The sequence below is a fragment of the Plodia interpunctella genome, chromosome 1 (genome assembly GCF_027563975.2).
Source record: "Plodia interpunctella isolate USDA-ARS_2022_Savannah chromosome 1, ilPloInte3.2, whole genome shotgun sequence".
In the NCBI taxonomy this organism is placed as follows: Eukaryota; Metazoa; Arthropoda; class Insecta; order Lepidoptera; family Pyralidae; genus Plodia; species Plodia interpunctella.
Genome location: NC_071294.1, coordinates 2339108 through 2363484, shown reverse-complemented (window position 1 = coordinate 2363484; position 24377 = coordinate 2339108). Strand labels below are relative to the sequence as shown.

The 24377-nt window shown below is 35.6% G+C and overlaps 1 protein-coding gene and 1 non-coding gene across 3 annotated transcripts in view; one reads left to right on the top strand and one right to left on the bottom strand.

Moving 5' to 3' along the window:
• The window catches only part of sens-2 (senseless-2), a 54006-nt gene that overhangs the window by 9896 nt on the left and 19733 nt on the right, over positions 1–24377 (bottom strand). Inside the window, exons 3-4 of one of the 2 annotated variants that reach the window (XM_053750084.1) lie at positions 14432–15068; positions 13619–13800 (exon numbers count right to left, since the gene is read on the bottom strand). In XM_053750084.1, the coding sequence (XP_053606059.1) occupies positions 13619–13800; positions 14432–15068 (819 nt within the window). The remainder of the gene's footprint in view (positions 1–13618; positions 13801–14431; positions 15069–24377) is intronic. The other variant, XM_053750093.1, reaches the window with a different exon arrangement.
• On the top strand, positions 6547–6618 carry TRNAD-GUC (transfer RNA aspartic acid (anticodon GUC)). The gene has a single exon. It is a non-coding gene; the product is annotated as a tRNA-Asp (tRNA).

Here is a 24377-nt window from a genome sequence, read left to right as displayed (position 1 = left end):
CTCTTATATCTACACGCGTAAGGTATAAAACTGCGTGGTGTTGGTATAAGGATTTAAGTAGTCGACTCTACAGAGAAAACACTCAAGTTGTCTCTCCTAATGGAAAATAGGTGGCGCAATCTTGCCGGGAGAGCTTGGCAAACGTCTTCTTGGTTGGAAAATAAACCTTGGCTGCGAAATTACGTGGCTACAGGTCAATTAGAAAGCAGAAAATGTAATGCAATTACATTTATATACTACACTGGAGGTCCTGGGTTCGATCCCTGATCAGGTCAAGATGCAAAATGAACTATTTCAGATTGACCCGGGTCTTGGATTGTATATGTTATAAAATATAGTGTCGTTGAGTTAGATTAACCCGTATCACAAATTTCGAACTTACTTTGGGGCCAACTCAATCTGTGTGATTTGTTCATATGTATGTATTTATTTATTTATTTATATTCTTGTGTAACTGAAATGCATTATCCAAACGAGGGAACTCCTCAACCGTTTACAATAAAAGATTGTGGCAAAAATGTCATTTTTGTAAAAAACTTATTTCCGTTCTGAATAGCACTTAATAATTCTATTGCATGCACGAAGCATTGAGAAATTTCAATACATTAAAACCTTTTTTTGGGTCAACTTCCCCTGGAGCTGGGTCACAAAACGCCGGGAACGTTTGGTACACTTTTACGATTTGCTTCACTTGCAAAAGATATGTTTGTGTGTAAATGCCACTTAGCTGAAGATTTATACTTCGGCTACATCGTGTGTTTCAGGTTGGGTTGTTTTCGGGAGATGATAATACTGAGGTTTATGTCCTAAAATTACAGTTTATTTTGTGTTTTTGTTGTTCAATCTATTTAGAAATTAGATTTTATTTTAGTAGGTGGCTGTTGATGAATGACGGCCTTCAATCAATGCTGTCAGTTTTTAATATAGCTAACTGTGGCATAAATTTATCTATATAATTCTCTAGCTCTCCGTGATGCGAGAGAAGGACAAAAACACACTTTGACATTTATAATATTAGTAGGTATGGATAACGTAAAATCTTGTATTGTAACGTATGATAACAATTTATTTTTGTTAAATATAAAATTAAGAGAAATCTTCTTAAGAGATCGAAACACTGATTAATGAATGGTATAACATACAATAAAACATATGAAATTAAATATTATATTCTACAAAATTAATGGTTTTAATAAATATATAAAAGACTGGATGAAGGGAGTTCAATGTCTTATATATTTTAGAGTTTTTTCGTTTTGAATACTCTGTGGTCAAGAACCAGACATAATGACAGTGAACAGTCCAAAAATAAGGAGCGACAATCGATTGTCACAGGCAATAAGCAGGATGACTCTTGCATTCCTGCAGTAGGGTCAGCAGAACAGGCGACGCGGGGGTAACGACAGATGAACAGGATTTCGGTTTTAGATGTATTTTTTATTAAATATATTTATAGATGTAGAAACCTAGGAAAGTTTCAGAATTATAATAAGGCTTAAAGAAACCATCTGACTGAACATATTTTGCACTCAACGATAAACTTTGTTACACTTGAAATTGTTGACAGAACAGCTATTTTTTAAGTATGATTCGCACTGAATTTGCAAATAAGTAAATATAAAAAAAATATTTACAAAAAGACTCTCAAATCGTGTTGTAGACATTTATTATTGTTATTAATAACAATACCATATCATAGGGTTAATTTGTTGATTGGTATTTATTTTAAACTAGCTGATGCCCGCGACTCAGTTCGCGTAGCCGAACAGTTTTTGTAAAGAAATGAAAATTATTTTAAATTCGTTATTTTGTGTATATATTAGGACTAACGAACTCACACTTTATTGTCAAATCCTACTTATATTATAAATGCGAAAATTTGTGAGAATGTGTGTATGTTTGTCACGCAAAATCTACTGGACGGATTGTTATGAAATTTAGTATACACGGGTAGAGTATAACCTGCAATAACACATAGGATCCCGAAATTCTTACGGGAGCGAAGCCCCGAGACATTGCTAGCATTTTCATAATTTTTAAAGCATTCTTTCTGCTAACTATGAAACAAATCAAAACTCGAAATCATAACAAAACGTAGCAAGAAACTCGCATTTATTAGATTTTACTTTTTAACATGTAATATATTAGGACAAATCACACAGATTGAGCTAGCCCCAAAGTAAGTTCGAGACTTGTATTATATACTAACTCAACGATACTATATTTTATAATAAATACACATATAGATAAACATCCAAAACCCGGGTCAATCAGAAAAAGATCATTTTCCATTATGGCAAGAACCTTACCACTGCGCCACCGAGGTTGTCAAATCTACAGAAAGACAACACAAAACGTAGCAACCAAATTTAGCAACAAGCTCCCAGCTATAAAGGTCTGTCACATTATCACGAGCTTCGGAATGCAGATTGCCGAGTGCCGGCTGAAAGCTCGCCAGAAAGCTCGAGTCACTCCGCTTATTGCGATGTATTTGTGACCGTGCGCGGAAAGGAATGTCCGATTTCCGACTACCCTCCTTTTCGTGACATTCTGTTGAGGTTAAGATTCGGAGCTTTTAGGGATCCGTAGTGTCGTTTTACAATATTTGACATTGACAGAATTGTAATATTTTCTTAATTGTAATAAAAAATATAGCTCGGTATGCTTTATCTATTTTTTATTTGAAATTAAATATAAATAAATTTATATAAATATTAAATACTAGCTTTTTGCCCGCGGCTAAAAAATCACGGGATCTGGTCTGAGAACTAGGGATGCCGACGTGCGAAGTGGAGACGAAAATGTAGGAAAGCGGTCCCTGGGCTCCGCCCGACGCTTAACAGCTGAGGAACCAACAGGGAAAACGCTCAGATGAGAGAGAGAGACACGTAGTTAGCAGATTTTATATGGACATGTATGCAAAATTGCAAGAAGATTTGTTGAGTAGATAGAGCGTGAAGAGATAACAAAGAAACTTACTTTCGCATTTATAATATTAGCTAGGATATATCCTTGACTGAGCCAAACCATCTCAGTAAAATAATATATAGCAAACCACAGTCGCACCATCAAACTAAACTGCAATAATCCATATCACCTCTTATTTTATAGTGAATCCAATAATTGCATCGGCACTCGAAAGGCACTGTAGGGGGGCTTAATTGAAGGATTACGTGTCATATATTATCTGCGTAAGTGTGGATTTTGATTTATATTGTAATAGGTACTCAGTTTCTGATCAACCAGTGAGTGTTCGCAATTTTGTAAGTAATAAATAAAATATTTTAACTTCATTATCTGATAATTATTTAAGTATAACGAAATCATAAAAAGTAACTATCACAAAAGCATAGACATAGAAACAACCCATTTTTCACTCAGACAATCGTTATATTTTGGTAAAAATAATTAATATAACATTTTGATGACCTCGGTGGCGCAGTGGTTAAGTGCTTGCCACTGAACCGAGAGGTCCCGGGTTCGATCCTCGGTGGGGTCATGATGGAAAATGATCTTTTTCTGATTGGCCCGGGTCTTGGATGTTTATATGTATTTGTCATAAAATATAGTATCGTTGAATTAGTATCCCATAACACAAGTCTCGAACTTACTTTGGGGCTAGCTCAATCTGTGTGATTTGTCCTGATATATTTATTTATTTATTTTTAAAGCTAGTAGACATATTTATTTTGATGTTTCTTAGTTAGATGATAATATTCACCATTTTCGTATTAGTTATGTACCATTTAACTAATCTGGGACCGAGAGCTGTTGCCCAAAGGCAATAAAAAGTTGATTGACCCGTATATTCTTTGTTCTAGTTTCCTATAAGTATCTATGTGTTTTGAAGTTTCGAAGTGCGTCAACGCACGTCAGTGCCAAACCCTATAGAAAACAAGAGCTATAACGGTTGCGTCGTAGCACCGGAGCACAACTCAGCTTGGGGCATGGCTCGCACACATAGATCACTAAGACTTCATTCAAACTCATCATAAACCATTATTAATTTCGCCATAGGAAGGGTTAATAAACAGGCTTATTTTTAGAGATAAATCAAATATGACAGACATTGTGGGGAGCGCGGAATATGCCGCGCTCCGGGGCTTTGCATCACATTTCGAAAATATCATCATTATTGGTAGATGATGGGATATCATATTAATAGGAATTGCTTTCGTGAGCACTTTATATTTTTTTCTAAGTGTAGCTGGCCTACATTTTTGTTCTGCAATATGTGTAATTGGAGTTTTAAAAACATTAACCCTACTAATATTATAAATGCCAAAGTTTGTGAGTGTGTACTTGTGTATATATGTACTGTATGTATTTTTTGTTGTTACTTTTTCACCCAAAATCTACTGGACGGATTGTTATGAAATTTGGTACACGGGTAGAATATAACCTGGAATAACACGTGGGGATTTATACCGAAATACCCAAGGGAGCGAAGCCCCGGGGCGCAGCTAGTAAAATATAAATTTATTATAAGTAGGTAATTCAAATTAGGTGTTTGAATTTTCTGTTGAATTTTCGATACTTTGATTTCATCCACATAAAATCTGCTAACTACATGTCTCTCTCTCATCTGAGCGTTTTCCCTGTTGCTTCTGCAGCTGTTAAGCGTCGGGCGGAGCCCAGGTACTGCTTGCGACATTTTCGTCTCCACTTCGCACGTCGACATCCCTAGTTGACAGACCATTGGCACGCACATCATTCGTCGTCATCGACAAAATCTGCTAAGGCAACTTCAAGAGGCTGTATCTAACTGGGAAAGTTTTGATTTTAGAATCATAGAAAAATAAAGTAGAAATAAAATACGACATTAAAAAAACTGCCAACTTTTACATTAGTTTTGAATTTCGAATTCTCCAAAGAAAATTCTAAAGTTGGCAACTCGAGGTCAACGACCGAGGAAATCTGCCCGGCCAGATCACGTAACGAACGTGCCAGTGACGGCGGGAAATCTCTTTACGGTTTATGTTCCTCTACATGGCGTACGGGGGAATCAAAAATGCTATGTCCAGAAATACCTTTATTTACGGGACAACCGTTAGGCTAGTGGCGCCCTCGTTGCGGATGAAATTATTTTGCGAACAATTATTTTCCTATCCCAACTAGTTAGTGTTATAAATGTTTTGTTTTATGTTTATTGATTTGCTTGTTTTGTTTACGCTTCTCATTTAATGCACTCATAACCAATTTTTTAAAATTATCCATAACATGATTGCGAAGAGGATATCCTTGTGTATAAATGATAAAATAACATGAGAGAATGAAAAAATAACCTAACTCAAATCAAGAGAGACTATCAAAAGATTATTATGGCGTTTAAATTTTTCAATTTTATTTTCTTTAATTTCTTTTTAAAAATTATTTTCCATGCCAAGTTTATTTGTAGGCACAAGTGAACTTGGCATGGAAATTAAATATTTAATAGAATCTGTAATAAAATAATGACCTTCAGTCTTTTACAACAAAATTATTCAATTGCTACAAAAAAAATCAAATTGATCCTGTCATAATAACAGCAGTTTGAAAGATTTTAACCTCTAAAACTGAACATGATTTGGTGTTATTTTAACTAATGTACTCGCATCCAGTGTTATTCTACCACTTCAATTGCACCGGTTCACATCTGACCTGTGCAATAATATTACCACAATTCTATATTACCTACATCTGCACACGAGCCATTCGAAATTCAACCTTAACTCATCAGCGTTAAAATCTTTACCAAAGTACATTGTACACCAGTATTTCTACTCCTAATTTTATTAGATTTTCGATCTTAGTTCGACGCCATAAGGTTCTGTATCAAAAATCAATATTGCATTTTGAAATTTGAACGTTTGCGAAAACACTTGGACAACTGTCGACACTGTCGCACCGACAAATCAAAACACTCGAAAATGCGCGCCCAGTGCGCACTGGCCAATCAAAACACGAATAATTTGATTAAGAATAATACTCGCGGTCTGTTTTCAAAAATAAACGTTTTTACTAAAAACATGGATACTCTAGCCGAAGAAGAAAAACTAAAAAATATTTATGGCAGTTAATTATTATACTTTTAAAAATCGAACAAACGTAACTAAAAAGTAATTCTAAAATGGAATCACAAAATCAATTCAAACCTAATTATAATCCTATCAAGCGGCCAGCTACAAAGCTAATCTGGGAATGGCTAAAAAGCGTGTCAGTGAGGGCACATGTCATGGTAGGTACACAATGCAGCGGCACGCGGCAGGCGGCTGCCGCACCCTGGTGCATCAATTACGACTTGAGAGGTACAGACAGAACATAAAAGTTAGCTCTACGTTTTTGCAGCAATAGGGGCAGGTTCTTAGTCGAAAGAGCATTTTTAATGTCGGAAAAATATAGGGTACTTATATGGGATTTATTTGCAACAGCATCTATATCAATATGTCATCAGCATTTGAATGTCAAAATATTTGTATTCTTTAGCAAGCATACATTCGTCAAACACAACACTTTGATGTCACCTTGAGTCGAGTCATATCTACTATTTCACTTCACAACGTCAAGTCTTCGGTAGTATAGTGGTCAGTATCCCCGCCTGTCACGCGGGAGACCGGGGTTCGATTCCCCGCCGGAGAGAACCTTTTCTCCTTATCATTTTTATTTTAACATTTTTTATTATGTTTCGGTATTTTTTTTACCCATGCAAACTACTTCCAGTGCAGATCCACACATTTTTAGCCAACTCGAACAAAAGAAAAATCAATTATATAGGCATGTACAGTACACGGCCCTGGGCCCATCGAGACCTTTTACCCTGGGGAGCTCCTAGCTAATCGGTATAATGTGTTTATTGAATTACAGACTCGTGCGACCGCGCCCGATACAGTTCGTTAGGGCGATGCGATCAGTAATAACTATCTAATTTGATTGCTGCTTCGCGATAGACATGTAGCAAAGTTCTCGAATCAAATGTGGACGATCTGTGATTTAGGATTTCTGTTAATTTGCGATAAGATTTTAACACCAAATTGTATAATTGTGAAAAGGTCGAGCAAATAAAATTGCTAGATAATTTGCTATTATATACTTTATTAATGACAGGAGAGTAGTTTATATTGATAATATTAATAAGACTAGTAGACTAATATATTGATAAGACTAGTTTATATGATAAAGAAACAGAACCGCGTTCCAAAGTAATCAATGGACGACCGGATACGATCCAACGCCATCAACTGATTATAGAAATAAAAGACAGAGACAATGTTTGTACAATAACAAAACTAAAACGGAGGCCAAGAGAAAACAACGCAGGTGTCAGATTACTAGAGCAGGCCGAAGAGGGCGCTAGCATTAATTTAATTACCTTTCTCCTGCGGGAGCTCCTAATACGGCGGGAGCGAGCCCCGCATACAAAAATCAAGTGTCATTTTTTCATTTTTTCGCGTGAGAAAAAAATCTCGAAACTGATTCGGCAACATCCCCAAAGAGATCGAGTTACGTGTATCGCGGAAAATAAAATATAAATCTGGATTTGGTGATGTCTCCGGAGGTTGTGCGTCTGCGGCTGTCTTTCAAAATCGTTGCTTTTGTTCTTTTTTATTTTAACGAATGTTCAAGGATATACAATATATTTTTTTATAGTATAGTGGGCATACGAACGAATTAGAACATGCGATTTATCAGATGGGAAAACGCAGTCCACGTAGTAAAAAATATTCAGGAATGAGGTATGGCTTTTAACTTAGTCAGTAAATCTGGAAGTAAATACATAGTACATATAATAGATAGGTACTATTTAATTGGATACATAACATGTAAGAAATACCTTCGGAACCCTGAAATTGCGTATATAATACTAATTCTGTGTTTTTAAAGTTTATTTTCTCACACAAGATAGAACATCGAGGCTTTAGATGTGATCCACGTCAAAACATAGTAATAAAGACAGAATGCTTTCTAAATCTTTGCAATGAGATCTTCAAAATGAAACTACTATAAATATTATTACGTAAAAGATCATTAAAATCATGTCAATTTGAATAGGAATCCATGTTTATTTTTTTAGATATCGAACAAAAACGTGATAATGTTAATCCAGGAAATCTAATATTAGATAAGTGTAGAGCAACACGAAATAAATATATTACACAATCAGGTAAAAGTAACAAAAGATAATTTTTGTTATACGTTTTATAATAACATCAGAAACGGATCAGTATCATCACGTCTTTATCTTCCAACATTATGATTTGTGTCATTCTGTCAATGTCAAGTAGTTATATGGTTAAACGCTTTAACTTTTGCTATGCTTTAACTTTTTTATGAATATATCAGTGTAAAAGTGTAACCAATCTAATAACTAAACTAATAAATGAACTACATATATTGCATTTTCTTAAATCGCCCAAAGAATAGTTAACAGCTAATTATTATCATGGCATTCACCCAGGTTTCCGATACAAGCAATAATAGTCTGCGAAAGCATGTGTCTAACGAATTAAAAGAAAACTACTAAAAATCGAAGTATCTTAAGACTCTCCTGGGTCCTTAATTAAACTCAGAGCACGTAGCACTCCTTGATTCAGTCCCCCCGGGCCGACTCCCCTCCCCCCTCCACGTGTTGTGGACCCCCTCCTTCCTTATGGACCGCTTAGATTTCCACCCCTTAGGTTGTGTGGACGGAATACTTGGAGTCTGGAATCTTGTGCGAGGAATTGGTTTTCAGATTGGACTGTTAGTTTTACGACCGTCATATAATGTTGACTTTTGTTTCGTAAACATTTTTGAGAATTTAAAAGTTTTTTTTTTTACTTTGAGTGTCAATTTACTTTTCATTTTATTATTGTAATCAGATATAGTTAAAGGCATAAATGAATCATTTAAATTTATTTAATAACGGCCCATGCCGGCTTCGCTTGGGTAGAGTCATAATTAATTTAACTCCTACATCTATGTGTGAAAACTGTACGACAATCCGAATGGTAGTTTTTGAGAATTTATAGCTAGAAGCTAAAAGTGTATCATCTGAAGAGCTAAAATAAATATAAGATTCAATCATTCAAGAATTTAAAGAAATACATTCGCTCAGTTTAATTATCACCGTCTCGTCATTACCCTGGCACGTATTTAAAAAGAAATCAAGGATCTCCTTCCTCCGTATCATTTGCATATTGCCTTCATTCCGACTCCAAATTGCGCCTTACGAATCCAATTATACCATAGCTACCTCTTTGAAAGCTCTCGAGTGTCTTTTGCTATTTTAAAGTGGAACAACGCCTTAAAAAGTAATCAGAGAGGACGGCGTTTACCATTTTTACGTTTGTACCTTTTTATATGGTGTTTAATTCCTTAATGATTAAATTATAATTAATTAGGAAAATTATTGGAATTATCATAAATTTTAAGTGTGATTTCACGCTTAACATTTATTAGCGATCAGTACTTTCTTGTAAATAAATAATATGGAACACGTGTACCAATCAAATATATGATGCAATATGCCGCAAAAATTTAAGTTATGTATAAATAACTAATACATTATAACGATGGTAAAATGGTAAGTTTGAATAACGGTTGTAACAAACCAATTAAACGAAATGCTTTTTAAATTCTTCACCGCAAACCGAAGCGGAAGAGTAACGCGAATGAAAAAAAAATGAAATACAAACAGAGGCGCAGCACAGCACAGCCGCCATGTAATTATTCCGAGAGCTAATGTGCCAGTTGTTTATCCCCCGACTAATTAAGACAAGGAAGAGTTTAAAAAATACCTTAATAGGGCATTTGGTAAATCAAACATTCATGAGATGGCTTGAAAGCAGTCCAAATTATCATTTTGGTTACTCCACTTCACTCATTTCTAATACTCCTTGCTTCTTTTTGAAACAACTTTATGATAGAAACGAGAAAAAATAACTGTACTTTTATTTTCGGCGCGGCGTCCCCCAGGGTTCAATTATGGGCCCGCTGCGAAACGTTTTTAACAAAGTTTCGGCTAACAATGTGTTATTTAAGCTTAATGAATAATTCAAAACGTTAACTGATATTAATTACCACAGTTCTGAAACTAGCGTAACTAGTGGAAATTGGCATACTAACAGGTACAAGTTTAACAAACTTCCGGACTCAATTAGGGTGGAATTAAACAGGTTCGGGCGATGTGACAAATCGTGGGACGCGGTCTTCTGCCGCGACGTTGACTAATTGCCGCATTTAATTTCACGGCAGTAATTATAAATAAAATTCCTGACGATAAATTGTTGTGGAACATTAATCAAGAAGTTGGGACACTGATTAAAATACCGTTCGAGGAACTATTCGCTAAGTTGATATTGTTTATTACACAGGGATGGGATCAGGTGCGAATGGGGCGTAATTTATTTGAATGTGCTAATGCTTTTGTCTTAGGGTCGGGTTATTAATGTTAAGTACACAGGGATACATTGTATTTCAAGACACTTTGGATGTAATCGTTTTCTAATAACAAGCTATCTTCGAGTAACAAAAAGTGTGGTAACAGTTAAGACCTTGTAAATACTACATATAGAAAGATAATTCAATAGATCGGGATATTCTACGATTTAAAAAAATGAACAGTATTATTGCAATGTAATTTTTCCGTTAAATTTTTTGGTGATTTTTCAAATGTTTGGTCCGGAAATAGTTTAACCCAAAAATTGAAAAAAATAAAATAAAAATGTATTTGACCAAAATTCATGTATATAGCTTTTTGGATTGGAAACACTGTCTAGTGGTTTCAAATTTCCAAACGTTTAAACAATGTATGGAATTTATTCATCGCCACGAACCCCGTCGCACCAGAAACATGTGCCCAACGACCAACCCTTCAGGTGGCTGTCTCTTTCACCTTCATCACAAACGATCGTGCTGTCCCTCTCGCACCCACTGTCAAAGCAATGAAAACGGCGAATCTATGCGCCTGAATCACGGACGATAGAACCCCCACCCTTATCTTAAATGAACTAGGGAGCGAAGTAGGTACTCTGGTAGGTACACTTAGATATAGTTCGTCTCCCTTCAATATTTCAACATCACCGAAAATATGACATTGCTTTGAAATCAAAACATACATATATAAAAATACTTGAAACTGGGACGATAAAGAAGGTGATTCATCTTTATCCTAGCTTGTTATAATTGAACAAAGTCATATGCCGCTGTCTGTCTTTCAGTTCGCGAAGCTAAGCCAAGTTCCGTTAGTTAATAAAATCGACGCAACTTGTTGCCTAGATACATAGAAAATCGATCACATTAAACTACAATTAACGCAAGATGTTTGCATGATAATAAACTGTTTATCAACTACAATTCCTGGCAAAAGTTTAATTAACACCCACTTATCCCTTATCAGTCTCCTCATTATGATGAGACAAGGGTTCATTCATTTAAGTGCACCCCGCAGTGATGTTGTACAATTTATTGTTTCATCGCTTATATCTTTAGCGTCATTAAGTGAAGTTTCATGTTATTAATCTAACTTAGATGTTGGGAGAATTAACGTCTCATCAAAATCATTACAACTGTGGAAAGCTTTGAACTTTTATCGTCGTTTGTAAACCCCGACGCAAAAAGAAGGGTGTTATAAGTTTGACCGCTAATGTGTCTGTCTATCCATCTGTGTACGTGGCACCGTAACTCATCAACGAGTTTTTTCTATTAGATTTTTATTTCGATTTGTATTTTATTTCATTTTAATTTAATCTTAATTATTTAATTTTTATTTGATTTTATTTAATTTTTATGCATTTAATTTTTAGATCGTTTAGTAGTTGATCTTAGTGTTTGAACAAAATCGGTTCAGCCCTTGAAAAGTTGTAGCGAAATTAATATAGAAGTCGGGGTTTTTTTTAATTTGTCTAATAAAGAAACTCATCTTAAATATCTTCTTCTTCATAGCTTACTTACAGTTTTATTATATGTACTTATAGATTATAAAGTGGGCATTTAAACACCGCTTCTAACACATAAATAATAGTATAACAAACACTAGTTTAAGCTCATGAAAGATAAATAAATCAAAACCTACATAGCAAAGTACGAACCATTGTCTAAGGCAAAATGGTAAGGGCCCATGAAAATCATGATAGCGCTGAGGGTTAAGCATATACAAGCTGAATCCAAGGCGTTAAGTGTTAGACAACGCGGCGAAGACCACAACATCTTATATTCATGAAGGGCCTGATGATACATACGGATTTGAAGAATAGCTAGCATATTTAAACATTACTTGTACATGGTGTTATTCTCAGGTCTATGACTGAATTTAAAGACAATTTCGAGTCCCAGCGCGGGCAAATATTAGTACCTGTAATAACAAATATTTGTACCTAAATACATGTTTTTTTATAAATTCGACATCAATATGTTTAATGTAAGTACAGTTTTAAAAAACCACTATATTATTGAAGTGCATATAACTGAAAGAATGTAGTATAATTCAAGATAAGTGGAGTGTTGTTAAAACGTAACAGTTACGTATTGGTGACGTTGCAAGATGGCTCAAAATATCAAGTTTATCAAGACATTTAAGACTTGAATATCGTCTTTGTAGTTTTAGATCGCGATAAAAATGATATATTATAATGCTGGCTTTATTTTTATCTTAAGATATTTCTAGCTATATACTACGTACATATGCCAGGCTTAAATTTGGATGATAGCAATGTTGTATGTGAAGGGGTGCAGCGATAAAACTGACGTGTTAACATTACATAATTTTATTTTGCATTTCCTTTGAAACAAGATTCTTCTAAGCCTTTTCTATTTAGTTTTCATATTCATTTATTTTTATTAATTGATATATGGTTTTAGATTTCTTTATAAATATAGTTTTAAAGGAATGTAGTTTAGAATTACTTACTTTACGTAACATTCTAGCAGCGAATCGAATATCTATCCGCAATATTTATCACAGGTGAAACAATTCATATAGCGATTTTTCTAGAACACAACAGAACAAGAGTCAAAGAGCATAGATCAAAAATAAACCTTCATTTTTTTGATACACTAGTAGTACTTACGGCAAGGATAGGCGTCTAGCGTAAGACGACAATAAATCTAAATTGTGACCTTGGAATGTTCAACATTCTCCGTAGCCGTGTGTAGCTGTAACTCAATCGCCCCTATAATGTACCGCAGACGTCTCTTCGAGCTCTTCCTTCGGCATTACGCGATTATTATAAAACCCACCTAGGTGTTAATGTACATTAATTATGTGGGCCCCTTAAGATGTTTTGACAGTACAGCCCGAGTTACGGCGGTTAGGATGAAACTTTGAAACTGTCGCCGGCGTTCTAAAATGGTTGCTTCGAGTTCCGAATTTGTATAATATAATTCTGCATTTGTGAATTAAGTACATGTTTATCAAAGATATGAGAAATTTTGTAAAATCATTTATGAGGTTTTTTTATTGTAATTAATCTAGAATGTACCTACATTGGGCACTATGTACAAAACATTTGAAGAATCATTTTGAGAAAGCGGACTCTGGGCTCCGACGCTCAACGGCTGAGGAAGAAACCAGAATACGCTCAGATGAGAGAGAGAAACAATGCGACTAAAATTTGTTACGATCGCAAGAATGATAATTATTGTATTTATTATAAAAACTCACCAGTATGTATATAAGTGTGCTTCTTCATATCAGATTTCTGATGGAACCGCTTCCCGCAGTACTGACACGGGTAGGGCCTGGTGTCGGAGTGGATCAGCAGGTGGGTGGACAGCGTGCTGGACCTCTTGAATGTCTTCCCGCACTGCTTGCACTCGAACACCTTCTCCACGCTGTGGACCGCCCTGCGGAGTTAGACTGGGAGGTGGAACATGGACTAAGAACAATCCCATTGAAACTAAAAATTAATGATATACCTAGTAATTCTACTAAATATCATATTTTCGTATCATCAAAAGAAATTCCCCTGTCGCGACTGTCTATAAACGAGCAGACGGATTTTTCAACAGTTTTCGTTAATAAATATTGTGCTTCTTAAGGTAGGTTTTGGTGTATGATTTATTATGGTTTAACCGAGCAAAGTAGAGATGGGCCACTATTTATAATATTTTTAAAGTTTGTTGCTCAATCACGCAAATTTAGGGTACTCTTAGGGTACTTTTAAATTAAAAATTATGAGGGAGCAAAGCCCCCTTAATTATAGTACTATTACTAAATTTAATACTATTATTAAATTTAATGCAAAATATCGGAAGAAGAGTCACATAACAATAACTCTATTTATCTATACAAGTATTAGTTATATACGTGTACAGTGTAGATAATAAGTATATAGAAATCGCGAAGATTCTGTCTTTTCTTCCATTCGTCGGCGCCGCGTTAAATATTGGAAAATTTGTCATTGATATGTACTAATTTTCAAATATAGTCTTAAAATTTAATAATAATAAAGAAATAGAATAAATTTAATATTACCTGTGCTGACTGAGGCTGATTTCATGTCCAAAAGTCTTGCTGCACAATTCACAAGCAAACGGCCTTTTCCCATTATGCGACCTCCGAGCATGCACTTCCAACCCATGTGGGGTACTGAACATTTTCTCGCACTTGACACACGAATACACGTCCCCAATCGGCAACGGCCTGGTCAGAGGACTTTGTGCACCAAGAACTGCAGCCCGAAGCCGTAATAACTCAGGACCTGCTGCTTGCACAGCGTGGAGATATAGATTGCTATAACCACCCCACCCAGGTAGACCAAGACTGCCAGCGTCTCTCAAAAACTCTGCAAAAGGTAGCGGAGGATATAAAAATGGTCTTTGCGGCTGAGCTCTTGGCGCGTCAGGTCTCAATAAAACGCTCATAGAAAATGCTTCTGATCTTTTAGGTGGTGACGACGAATCGGGTGGTCTTCTCGGTGAAGATGGAGGGGAATCGACTTCTAGTTCAGGGGAACTTGAGCGAACTGATCTTGGGGATTGGGGGGAGGGCCAGCAAGGGCTTCCGCAGCGAGATGCTGGAGATACCCCCTCAGGTCTGGTCTCATTATGGCTTTCATCGTCCTCTTCAGTTCTGTCTCCTACTAGGCGACTGATGCCAAATTTTATTTCATCTGTAACAAAAGAAAAAATAAAGTTTGATAAATCCAATAGATCAGCAAGTTTTCTTTAATTTTTATCGAATAACTCTCAAAGACTGTCTTGGTGTACGGCCAAGGCTCCACCGAAGCTGAGCCAAGCAATAAAATTTTATAATTGCCTTACATTTTCTAATCTGCCACATCAAATCCTCATAGAGTTTAATTGTTAGCATTGATCGACACAATATTCAATAGCTTACCGATAACTCCAAATACAACAAAGCAGGCCACAGACCCTAAAATTGCGACTGTTTATACACCATTGTTCCTCTTGCGATTGTTTAGTACAAAGGGTATCGCCCTAGGGCAGTGAAAAAGAGCAGGTGCCACACTTGTCGCTCCAGATGAAATGAGTCGTATCATGTCCCCGGAGCAAATTGACTTTCATCCCCCGCCCGGCCCATTTCAACCCCAGTTTCAACCCCAGTAATTAACGGGGCGACCCCAAATTTTTTACAACTCACTAATCCGCGGGCGCGACTAAACCGTACAGTTGTAGTTTTGTGTTTGTTTAGTAAGTATGAATATTTGCACGTCATCGTATCACGATTAGCTTTGTTTGTTGTCGGCGATTATGGAATCAGAATCAGATCAATCATAAAACAATGAAGTACACGCAGTTGTACGTAACGAACAAAATTACTTTTATTGTGGTAAAAATAAATGATGATCTATCGCGCAAGCAAGAAACACAACGATTTAATCAATCAACACCAATTTATCAAGAGTATATAATTGTAAAAATATAGTTTAACCTTATCTTGAGTTCTTATTTAGAATGATTTAGGTAAAAAATATTATTGAGATTGAAAATAATTGGTTTACCCAATTAACATTAAAGAGCTCAATCGTTGAATTAGTAATTAAAATTAAATAAGTTTCCCTGACGATTATGTCAAGTGATAAACTTAACAAAACCCAAAAGATCACTCCCATAGAAATTGACTCAATCAAGCCCACAGGGGTGTCCTGCAAAACAAACATCCATCTCCCAAGACAAGTGTACTAATGAACGACGCCCCTCCATCTGAAACACAACAGATGGCATCTGCGGCGGAACCAATCGGGTTTCATCGGCTATCCTCGGATATATTCGGCATCTTCACGCTCGCGCCTTTTCAACAGCACCCTTGCGTCACTGACATTTATTTGCTGGACAGTGGGCAGTTTTGTCAATACAATATTGTATGTAGACTGTAGATATAATCTCTATGATTTCTTTATCTATCTTGCAACCCGACTATCACCTTTTCCGAGTGCCCAAAAGTTAAATTGGCAGACAACCCTTAGCATTAGGTTGCTCCTAATGTAATTCAATGTATTTTTAAGTGCTAAACATTTAATAAATAAGTATAAAACCAAGTTGAGGACAGAATAGTCAGTTTATTTTAAATGATAATATTTTCTACGTATACCGTATGCTTGCACCATTAATGAGTAAATTGAAAATATTTTTTTAGCTTAGCTTATGTAACCAAGTACATAATTTCCTATACCCTTTCCTATATACAGGATACTCGCTGTCATTTCAGATATTATCGCAAGTTTCTCTTATTCTATTAAATTTCGTACTCGTAAATTTATTTTGAAATATTTACATTAAAGAGAAACCCGTACAAAAATGAAATGTAACTTGAAAAGGCAAAGTATATCCAGTCACTATAAATTTACAGGTCATTGTCACACATTGAAGTTTTGGTACACTTGTTTATTTGTCCCCTGCGTCCCCCATAGTATTTATTACATATTAATGGTTATTTAGATTCATTGTCCACGCGACAGTATGCTCGAATTTATGGGTTTGCGAAATATTGAATAGAACCCTAAAAGTAATGGAGTGGAGCAAAGAATTGGGCCATTGTACGCTTTTGTAATTAGATCATATGATTTGATGAAATTAGTTCTATTTGGAAATTAAATATCTGTTATTTGACTTTAAATTGCAGGTCGCCGGTATTGTTTGTTTATTATTGTTTAGTGTTAAAAAACTGTATGAATATTTGTGTAAAATGCGAAAGCCTATTTTTCTTGCACTTGTACTTTGAGGTAACATTATTTATCATTATTTCTCATACGTGACGATCAAAAATACAATACTTTTTTCACACGTTCATATAAAATGTACTAATGTCGGAAATTAAGTTATTTTCATTTTATGCCTATCCTACACGTATCCTTTCCACGCTAGTCTCGGGAGCGACATGGAATCGACATGCGCAGATTGTAAAAGTCAATAAAGGGACTGCGGTGCTGTGTAGTCTATGATCCAAATGCTGTCCTATGCCAAAAGCCTCACGTCCTGACTGGAACAAGGCCAACGACAGAACGATCTTACTGGCCGAACATCGTCTGAATAGCCATTCAGACTCGACAAGAAAAAGAAGAAAAGGATAAGAAATCTGACTCTATTTCTGAACCAAAATACCTCCAATAAGGCCAACTAAACACCTTTGAATCTCACGGCTCTATCTACCCCGTAAGGATAAAAACGTGATCTGTATAAACATGTAACAAACATAACCAATCTATAATTAGTCAAAACTGTTCCATGAATCCCGAAACAAAGACCAATAAATCATCAAACACACTATTCGAACCACAGCGTAACGATTAAAAATCGAATGGGAATCCGACTCGATTGCCATTGTCACACGATTGCTAAATCACACTGCGTATTTTTAATCTGTTAAAAGGTCCGGAAAAATAACAATCTGTATGCATTTGAGGCAATTTGCGGCGCGCCTCTTATAATTAAAATTGCATTAGTGTATACGTCTGACCGTAATGATAATGCAACGTCCGTACAGAAAAAACTGCAACGAGAGGTTGGAGTGTAATCCAATTGCGAAAAACGCTAATTGTGTTACGCTCGCCGTTTTGACGGGCAATGTTAAGTTCTTAAGCTTAGAACGCCCCATTGTGGAGATATTTGGAATAAGCAGTGAATAGGGTCAATAATATATATATATACTCGTATATGTAGGATCGGTATGATGATTTATAGACTATAACAATGCATCTGGATCATTATAAGAAGATTTAAACTTGATTGGAAAGTAAATTTTTCAAAAAGTATGAAATTGTAAAAACAAAGCATACCATCATAAAAAATAATAAAAAATTTGGTAACAACTCTCTTTAATTTACATACATAGGTGAGTTGCGCTGTCTAATTTGACGAATTTTAAATGGCTATTCGAAAGCCCGAAAATTAATAGAAACACCAGTGAACATTTTACCATGATAAGGTAACACGGTTAAGGGATTTCGGATAGCCATCTAAAATTCGTCAATCGCTTTCAGAGATAAGACAAAAATGAAATCAAACTTTTTCTCGTCCAAACGCTCCATATACATAGCTAACTAATTTTAATTTTCATTTCTGATTTCAAAATAGAATAAAGACAGAATATTATCTTATACAAAAATTGGTCAGATGGTTTAAAATATGCTAACTCACGGTTTAATCATTAATCAGAATCATGAACTAATAAAATGTTAATAATGATGGGATTGATACGGGGAGCGTGGAAAATTGTGATTTTGATTATCGGGCTGCACTTGACGGTACAGGGTTGAATGGCTAGGGGTGGGCATGAGCTATTTTCATGTAGCTTCCGATTAAAGAATGGGACATGGGACAACCCTATTCTCCTTATTATTTGTGTCCTAAGACTCACATATGTGATAACCGCTTTTGACCAGTCAAGCAGAGATAGTTATAATAAAGTAATAACCAAAAATATACATACTATATTAATATAATATAATCAGTCAGTATATAATCATCTAATAATGATGAGAAAGATTGCCAGAAAGCGAAAAGTGGAAAAACATCTACAATCGCCTCGCTTTCACGGCTAAACCGCTGGACCGATTTTAATGAAATTTGGTGTACATGTAGTTCAAGCCCAGTTAGTTTTTTCAAACATTATTTTTTTCAGAAATCAAGCCCCAAATGACTAATACTAGGGGGGTGAAAGTAGTGGGGGGAAGTTGAAAAGAACGTCACTCCGCAAATACTCCAGTCTGGCTTTAAGGTTGTTGAAACGTCAGCAACATTAAATAGAAAATATTCGTGCTCAGTCCCATTATATTTATGTAGTTATTAAAGAAATTACGAATTAGGATTTTACCGCGCTCAATGTACAATTTGGCGTCGTCGCATACGGGAGCTTTTAACTATATGTGTACCAAATTTCATCAAAATCGGTCTAGCGGTGTAGCCGTGAAGGCAGAACAGACAGACAGACAGACTTTCGCATTTATAATATAAGTATGAATAGTACTGGTGACAATCCTAAGGCCACGTAATTTTCAATAGTACTTATAAATCAAATGTTATCATTCAGTTTTAATACGCCTTATCATCCGAATAACATATGTAATGCGTCCTATCTGTGGGATTAATCAAATCTTGGACGCGAACTACGAAAATAATCGGCTCGATTGTATTAAATTTATATTTCGTAAATGTTCCCGAGAAGGTATACTATTATATGAAAAGGTATAATATTATTGTAAAAATATATTCCTTCCGATCCTAACCTCCGTACTACTTTTAAGATAAAGATAAAAGATTTGTACCTATCTTTGTTTTTCCTTTTCTGTTTTTATGAATAAACTCAAAAACTGCTGGAGCGATTTTAATAAAATTAGGCATAGAGATAAACAAACATTCACGAGTAACAGGGCTACTTTTCCGGCCGGGTCGTTTTACTTTATATATAACTACATTTTCTATACGTACTAAATATTAAACAAACACAATTCCTTAAAACTAATCCATTTATATCTCAAACCTCGGGCCTAATCACACTGGATTTATTTCCGATAATGCATCTGTGGATTATAGTAATCAAAGTTTTTGAAGGTCCATGATAACGGATTAATTTATTAATTTCGATTGTGGAATAAAAAAAATGGCCGATATCTTTATGGTTATGTTATTTTTTTTCATTACCAAGTTTATGGCGTGTGTTTACGTATTTTATGGCCATTTGGTAATGCTGTAATCTAAATTATTAATCAATAAATAATGCAGCTAAATTCATATTTTATCATCTTTTCGGCGGAGCTAGACAGAGACGGATTGTTGCTATCTCTCTCTTCAGATCTCTCGGCAGACGACTGTTTTATAATATTCGGAAAAAATTAAACGTACATAAAAAAATAAAAATAATGTTATAATTTTTTTCGCCTTTCTTCTTTTATTGAAATAAATTCAATAGATTGAATTACACACATAATTTGTATGTGTGAATTAAGTTTATGGCGTAAAAAACAGAAATACAACAAAGACAAATATGGAGGACTTATGCCATGGATAGAATTTGTTAGTAAAATCTTTGGACCGAACGAAAAATAACACAAAAAGTCATGTAATAAATATAATTATTAAGAAACTAGCTATCGTCCGCGGCTCCGCACGCGTGGATTTCTCAAGGGAACAGTTGTTGCGAAGATCACAGTATTCGCAATAACAAGATGTTTGATGTTTTCGTGCACGTAATCCGAGGGCCAAGTGCGGGTTTGCATTTTCACTTCTCACCATTGAATCGATTCGAAGTGAGAGGCAGCGAACCAATCACATTGCAGTGTGGTTGTCGTTACGTCACAATGGCGCAGTGTGATTGGTCCGCTGCGTTTCACGTCGAATTGATTCGATGGTGAGATGTGAAAAGCAAAGCTGCTCTAAGGACTCTGATATCGTAAATCAGGTTAGCGGTGAGATCTGAGGACCTGGGGCTTACCACACCTTGACGTGTGGATGTCAGCGACGTCACAGATAGCATATCTGATACATACAATACATGACCATAGATGATAGGTTGCTCGTTGTGCACCGAACGATGATTATTATTGTAATTTACTAAATTAGCGACCAGTTCCCGGCTTCACTCGGATTAAACTATAATAAAATAGACACCAAAATCTTACTCATTAATCACTCTATCTAATAAAAAAAACCAGCAACCAGTTGTATAGTTTTAAAGATCTAAGTGTACATAGGGACAGACAGAAGGGGCGGGGTGTTTGTACCATCGTGATATTATATAGTACTTATGTATGTACAATACAATAATTTGTTACTAGATATAGTCAAACTTAACGTTATCATCTCAGAAAGATATTGTTTCCGTGGGAAAAAAAAGCTAGTTACCTATACATATTTATAAATATATATAACTAGCTTTTGCCCGCGGCTTCGCCTGTGTAAATTCCTATATCCTTCTCAATGCTTCAGACTACATGTACACAAAATTTCATGAAGATTGGTCGAATAGATAGAGCGTGAAGAGGTAACAAACAATCATACTTACTTTCACATTTATACCTAATATTAGTGAGGATTTTGTGTCATGGTGGCTTTTTCACATTTTTGACGAGTTATATCTATGCACTACCGTTGTTGTTTAAGACCTGTGCACACCGAACGCGTATCCAGCACGTGCACACTAAAATCGTACGGAAAATTAACTCAGATGTACACGCGCGTATAAACGCATGCGTTACGATTCCATACCATGAAGTAAATTATATGAAGTATAAAGTGTTTTACAAGAATTCGGTGTGCACCGGCCTTTATGGCCATGGTGACCGTGTGTTATCGCGGCGGCGCCTTTGTATGCGCCCCGATTTCTCTCGATTCCTCGAAATATTTACTGAAACAATAGCACGCTTCATGTTTGTGCCGTAAACTACATTAAACAAATAAACTATTTTGATTCTCAACCGTATCTCCCAGTCTTAAGGTCGTATGTGTATTTTTTTTACGTTTTCCACGTGCATTTTTGTGTTTGTTAGTTTGATGATGTGAATGATGACATGCGGCGTCTTTGAGATTAGTCTAATGTTTGTTGATAACTAGATTTATGTCAACGGTTATTTGATTGTCGTTGAAAACGCATTCAACTTTTAAGATTTTTTAATGTTATCGAGTTAATCGTTCAAATTTGGGAATGGAACAGATTAGAACAAAGAAATCAAATTTGAATTTGAATTTCGAACTGTAGAGTTCGAAATTCAAATGACTAATCACAAAACTGAATAAGCATCAAAGCGCGAAGTCACGCGATGTTTGCACAAGAAACTTTGCGAGCCTCGGTCAAACAATGTAAACAATAGGGTTGGCAAATAAGATGTCGTGACCGCAACGCAAATGTTTGCTGACCGTACCAGGTAACGCTGCCCTTTGATTGATTGCTTGCTGGGGAAGCCCTAGTTCTCAATTTAAATATTGCTTAGGAATTTATTTAGAAAAAATAAATGTTGTTCTTATTGCAATTAAAAAAACATATATAGACATAGCTTAATTCTTTAAAAAATCAATTATAAACATGATTCGTGGCTACTAGATAACAAACTTTATTATTATTAGAGAACATTACGTAGGTAACTGTAAATTACTTGTTCTGTTGATATGCTTACCCATTCATCCAAATCACATCACTAACAGTGAGTATCAAAACGCATGATGTTCACGGTGTCACATGCGTCTTGCAAAACATCCAACAACAAATATCAAGATTAGCTAGATACGTAGCACTCTTTGATCTCCTGATAATCTTGATACATCAAATTGATTGATAGGTATTAATACAAGATTTGAATATGTGTCATATACACACCTGGTGGTATGGATACCATGTCTGGATGGCATGTATTAATGAATGAAGGCATGTATTCATGATTTTTTAATTTTCATTATTTCTACCATAGATAAAAGAAAAATATATGAAGACTTCTACATATCTTTAAATTAATGTACCATTAAATAAAGGAAGTATTGAATGTAATACAACTTTAAAGCGTAACTATGTCTGGATATCCTATTAATATTATAAATGTGAGGATGTACGTGTGTACGTTTGTTACTCTTTCACGCAAAATCTACTAGACGGATTGATAAGAAATTTGGTACACAGATAGAATATAACCTAAACCAACACATAGGGTACTTATAATCCCGGGAATCTCACGGGAGCGAAGCCCCGGGACGCAGCTAGTTACAAATACGCAGTAGTATTTTTTTATGTTTCAATCATGTTTCTTTAAAATTAATAGACCCAAAAATCTCCAACAAGGATCCATTTTTTATATAAACACATGGCAACAAAATATTTTGGTAGTACTTTTCAACTAACCCAACGATTTGAACTACTGAAATGAACTGACCAAAGTGATAAATAGTATAGAATCACGACACAAAAATATGCCAAACAATCTTACCTAGAAAGATAAAATAAATATTGTAGGTATTTAGATGCGGAAGCCAACGAATAGTAAAATTGCACTTGACAATAACACCGCTTTACAGCAGCCATAATGCTAACAAAAACCAATAAACTCGATAGGCAAAGTGTAATAAATAATAGTCAATGCATTGCCTAACCTTCAAACAGTACCATATTAACGAATTTCCAATAACGCAGCCTTCTAAATCCCCGGCTTCAGATTTGACAGCTATCTTATCTGTTCCGTCAACCGAACCTTGCGGCCTACCACGAAACACAAAACACGTAACACGTCACTGCGTCTACGCTTTCTCTCATGATTCCCACACGATATGGGAAAGAGGGACGGCATGTGGACGGGTGTGGACGTCAGTAACGTGACACGTATTGTGTGTTCCGTGGTAGGCCTTCTTATCTGTATCTGGTGCGAAATTACGTTGTTTTACAACTTTGATTTCCCGCGGCAACGACAAAGCGACAAGATACCGTATCGTGTTTAAACGTGTGTTATGATGGCTGTAATTTTTGTATCGAACACGAATTTCGATAACGCGATAAGGTACAGTTAGCAATAGAGGCACGAAATTGTTCACGAAGATGAACAAGCATAAAAATGATATTTATAATTTTATATGGTCTGACTGGGGCTGTGGAAATGGAGATAGAGATGAAGAAGTTGGAAAGTGGAATGTGGGCTCCGACACTCAATGGTAGCGGAAGAAATCGAGAAAACGCTCAGAGAGTTAGTTATTTAAAATATGATGACGATCTACGACATGAACTATTAACATCGGAAGAAAATTAATAAGTATAACCAATAAACTAATATAATAAATAAATAAATATATTAGGACAAATTTACACAGATTGAGTTAGCACCAAAGTAAGTTCTAGACTTGTGTTATGGGATATTAACTTAACGATACTATATTTTATAACATATACATAGATAAACATCCAAGACCCGGGCCAATCAGAATAAGATCATTTCATGACCGGGGATCGAACCCGGGACCTCTCGGTTCAGAGGCAAGCACTTTTTACT